The sequence below is a fragment of the Enoplosus armatus genome, chromosome 12 (genome assembly GCF_043641665.1).
Source record: "Enoplosus armatus isolate fEnoArm2 chromosome 12, fEnoArm2.hap1, whole genome shotgun sequence".
In the NCBI taxonomy this organism is placed as follows: Eukaryota; Metazoa; Chordata; class Actinopteri; order Centrarchiformes; family Enoplosidae; genus Enoplosus; species Enoplosus armatus.
Window position 1 is genome coordinate 8,925,737 of NC_092191.1, and position 4,722 is coordinate 8,930,458.

General features: G+C 43.2%; 1 protein-coding gene across 1 annotated transcript; it reads left to right on the forward strand.

Moving 5' to 3' along the window:
• The first annotated feature begins 557 nt into the window (after positions 1–557).
• Positions 558–2,094, forward strand: hmx2 (H6 family homeobox 2). The gene is made up of 2 exons (XM_070916490.1): positions 558–831; positions 1,547–2,094. The coding sequence occupies exons 1-2, from the start codon at positions 558–560 to the stop codon at positions 2,092–2,094; spliced, it is 822 nt and encodes a 273-aa protein (XP_070772591.1).
• The last annotated feature ends 2,628 nt before the right edge of the window (positions 2,095–4,722 follow it).

A 4,722-nucleotide genomic window follows, 5' to 3' on the forward strand; every position in this document is an offset into this window, starting at 1 on the left:
AACACATTTCCTCAAGCTGTGGCATAAGGTAATTTAGTGCCAAAATTCATAACCAAGTTTTAATTTACCCAAAACCATATTAGACTTTTTTTTTGATAACAAGTAAAGGTTGCAGCTGAGTTATATGAACATTACTGTAAATGTTTTAAGTGCAGCTGAATGCAGAAATGAGCACTGTTGCTCTTCTGCGACTCTCTTGCTCTCCTCATCCCATCTAAAAACCTTGACAGGAGTTTGAAATTTCCGGGCTTGTGTTGGAGGCTGCCATTGGCCCAGGAGGAGCTTACCTACATGCAAATGAAGCGACGCAACCTGACTGCCTCTGATCCAGAGCGTGAGGAGGAGGACCAGGAATACACTCATGTTCCCCGAGCTCTAGAAAAAACACCTTCAACTCCTTCAATGTTAAAACTCCACAATTAAACAGGCAAGGGGAAAAAAACAGAAGACAAAAGCCGCTTTCGTAATTTTTACGCACCAATCGTGTTGAGACCAATAACGGAATACAAGGGGACAGACAGATTCAGTCAATACTTCAATACTGTTATGAAGCGAGAATGAGTAGCGCAGAAGACAGCGGGAGCAAGTGCTCGTCGGGCCCGATTTCCAGCTTTACCATCCAGTCTATTTTAGGGACGCCGTCCGATGCGCCGCGCTCCGGGACCAAAGAGCTCTCCAAGGGGCCGCCGCCTCCGCCGCGGAGGCGCTCGCTGTCGGTGTCCTCCGAGGAGGAGTGCAGCGGCGGGGAGGACTCGGCAGACTGCTTCTGCTCCGACACGGGTCACAGCGAGCCATGCACCCAGCACCAAGCCCACAGCTTCTCATGTTTAGGTGAGGAATATTTATCATTATTATTATCATTATTGTCATTATTATTATTACTATTATTACTACTACAGAAAAAGGAGCGGAGAAGAAGAATTAAAATGTTGGGACACACATTTACACTTTTTATATTTTGTATTATATAACATGGCATGGAATAGACCCGATTATTTCCTTTTCTTTTACAGAAAAATAAACAGGCCTGTTTTATGGTTGTGTTTGCACTTCAGCTCACATTTCATTAGCTTGTGTTTGTGACTGTACAAACACAAGTGACTGTGTGTCTGTGACACTCACATGCAGCTCATCTACTTCCACTTGTTTGTTGTGTGCAGACCATCATCGCAGCAGCGCACCGAGCGGAAGGTCGAATTATTATCACTCTGTGTTTCCTCTCATTTCAAATTTAATTGAGCCTGCTAATTGATGGAACCTGTTTCTAAAATGGCTGCACTACACGTCGTCAATTGAGCGTTAAATAGAGCGGGATTTAATTAATTGCTTACTGTACGCCGAGCATACTCAAGCTGAATTGTTTATTCAAAAAGTCACCGGCTTTCAGCGGTCGATTTAGTAAGTCAGAGTTCACACTTGACGGACTCTCAAACTGAGTATGTCGAAAAGGTGTAAAATGATTTTTCTCAGTCGCCTGTTTAAAAACCATAGAAGCTTTCATCGGTTATGATATTCACCACCTCCCTCTCCTCCTGCTCGCGCTCAGGTCCCGCTAAAGGACTCCTGTCCGGGAATGACGGGCTCGCGCGGCGGCCGCACCTGCCACAGCCTCTGCTGCAGGATTATAAGGAGGAGCGGGAGAGACCGTGCCATCAAATGTCACCTCTGTCGGAGGAGAGACAGTCGGACGGTGCGGACAAGCAGGGCAACTCAGCCAAGAAGAAGACGCGCACGGTTTTCTCCCGGAGTCAGGTGTACCAGCTGGAGTCCACCTTCGACATGAAGCGGTACCTGAGCAGCTCGGAGCGGGCCTGCTTAGCCTCCAGCCTGCAGCTGACGGAGACTCAGGTCAAGACGTGGTTTCAGAACAGGAGGAACAAATGGAAACGGCAGCTATCAGCTGAACTGGAGGCGGCCAACATGGCCCACGCCTCCGCACAGACACTAGTGGGGATGCCGCTGGTTTTCAGAGATAACTCCTTACTGCGTGTTCCAGTTCCCCGGTCTATCGCCTTTCCGACGCCCCTGTATTACCCGGGGAGCAACCTGCCAGCGTTACCTTTATACAACCTGTATAACAAGATTGAGTACTGATAGACTCTGCAGTCCACGTAAAAAAACGCATTACAAAACAATACATCATTCTCATAAGTGTCTCCACATAACCGCTGTATATTAATTGTATCACTTTATTTGTTGAGGAAATTCTTATTATGCAGCAACTCACAAGAAAGCAATCCAGCTTCCCTACATGTATAAAATACACCATGTGTATAATTAATTATAATAATTTTTGTACTTTTTATTTTATTTTCCTTCTCCTCCCTTAACTGATAAAAAATAATGGAGTTTAACATCATATCACATTCAAGAAAACGAACTGCTTTTACACTGTTTTCATTCATGCAATTGGTTTGTCAAATATTCCACAAGTCATTTTATTTCACCTGACAAAACATAATTATTCCATTTAAGGGAAATATCATTGTTTCTATTGTAATTTAGAGCTTCAATAATAACCTCATTAAATAAATTTTCTATTTCAGTGAAAATTGGGCTTGCCTGGTTTTATTTTATGCACTGTTTTTGTGTACCTACATTTATAAACTTAACTATTGACACAGTTTCATCTTTAACTCAGAAGGCAAACACTTTTTGCAATTGTAAACAAGGCTAATGTTAAATTCCACTTAGTTGTGTTGACACTTCTTGTCCCCTGAGGAGCATACAAACAGTACACAAACACATTTTATTACAAGGCAATCTATTGAAACAATCCAGTGTGATCATCTATATGTTAAAGGATCATCATATAGTCAGAAATGAATGGTGATATTTTGTTTTAGAGCTGCAGTTATTAGAGGTCCTTTAAACTAAGAACACCTGTCCTTAAACCTTAACTAGAGCAAGGAAAAAACCTGGAAGACACTGGTGTTAATTAACATTTACAACATTACAGTTCATACTGCGGTTGACATTGCAGTTTGCTCACCTATCTTACCACACACCTTACCACATTATTACATCAAATATTAGGTTGTGAGCTTCTCGACAGGTGCATTTTAATTGCACCTTGTATCTGTGGAGGGACAAAGCATTTGTAGGGATGCAGTGTGAAATGTCATGCATTTATCCTTCTGCAAGGCTCATTCTGTTGCTTCCATATTTGTTTGATTACCAAGCATGTTACCCTACAAGCGGAGCTGCAGATTCATTATGCAAAAACTTTAAAGTCCAACTTTCAGATTCATTTTGAATGTATAATCACTGCCAGTAACCACAGCACTCTGCTGTAAGCCAAGAGGTTGATGACCTGGGCAAGCTGCCTTATAAAAGGTAATACATTCAGAGGTAACTAAGAAGTAGATAAAGCTCATTACAGGTGGAAAAAGAGATGCACACCATCACAAGCTAATCATGCCTCTGGGCCAGATCTTCTCTCATGTGAAGTCTGCCTCCGAGCCTCAGGCCTTGTAAGGGGAAACACAATAAAGAGGCATATTGTCAAAGTTCAAGACTCTCCTTAATCAAAGCTGTTCTCTTTTCTGCGTAATGAATCACATCATCAGTTACACTTTGAATTCTGGACACCATATGCAGTGTGTCCTGTTCATTCATAAGCTAGGTTTGATTTTCAAGTCAGCTCACAATGTCAAAGTTTATCTTTTTTATTTCATAACAATTCAAAACATGCAAATACTAAACACAAGCATGACCAGAATTACTCACAAGCGCACACACACACACACACACACACGCACAAATGTCACGTGGTTGATGGGGAGCGATAAAACCATGTCATTTGCCAGCTTTTCTTGGGTGTCACATCATGTACAAGGGACCCCCACCATCCACCCACCCAACCTCTTCTACCCATCCCACCAATCTCTCCCTGTGTGCTAATGGCTACATTACCTTGCAGAATCATGACTAGCCAGGCTCTGCTGCCCTGCAGATTATGCCTGACCCAATTTCTGCAACAGCCGCCCTGTGTTTCTGGGAAAATGGATAGCGTTAGACAACAGCAGTGATTTATGGGTAACTCCGGCACCAGCGAGAGGTGAGGTGCAGGGGGATGAATTTGTGACAGATAGGAGAGGGAGAGAAAAGAGAGATAGAGAGAGGGATGGGGGACCGTAACGCTTATGAAAAGGAGCAATAGCTTTGGTTGAATGAAGCTGTTTATTAGTTTCCAAATGGTCATTATGTCATCAGGTGTGACGGCAATGTGCCGCTCTTTTGGATGAATGTTTGCGCCCCACTGACTTGTGGGAAATCTGCATGACCTGTCACCTGAGGTTGTTTGATTTACAAGACAGGGAGAGAGAGAGTGAGAGAGAGATGTGTGGAGATGTAGTGACGAGCAAAGCAGACAATATGAGCCAGAGAGAGAAAGTGAAAGAGAAGAATAGGTGGGGGTGGAGGAGGGGGTTGGATGTAACTATGTATCACTGCAATGGCAGGTGTGAATTACAAATTTTAATAGCAGGGCAATGAAAATGATTTGAAGTGGTTTAAACTGCAAAGAGACAGCGACTGGCATGGTGATGAAGATTTGTTGAGATGATGTGTTGTGCCTTAGGATTCATCAAACCTGCCTGGTAAGGTGAAAAGCAAGTGTAATTCACTCTGTGGTATAATTTATGATGGGAGTAATGGAAACTGTGGGCTACACACAGTGTGGAGAGGGAGAGGCAAAGACAGAGAGCACCAGGCAAATTG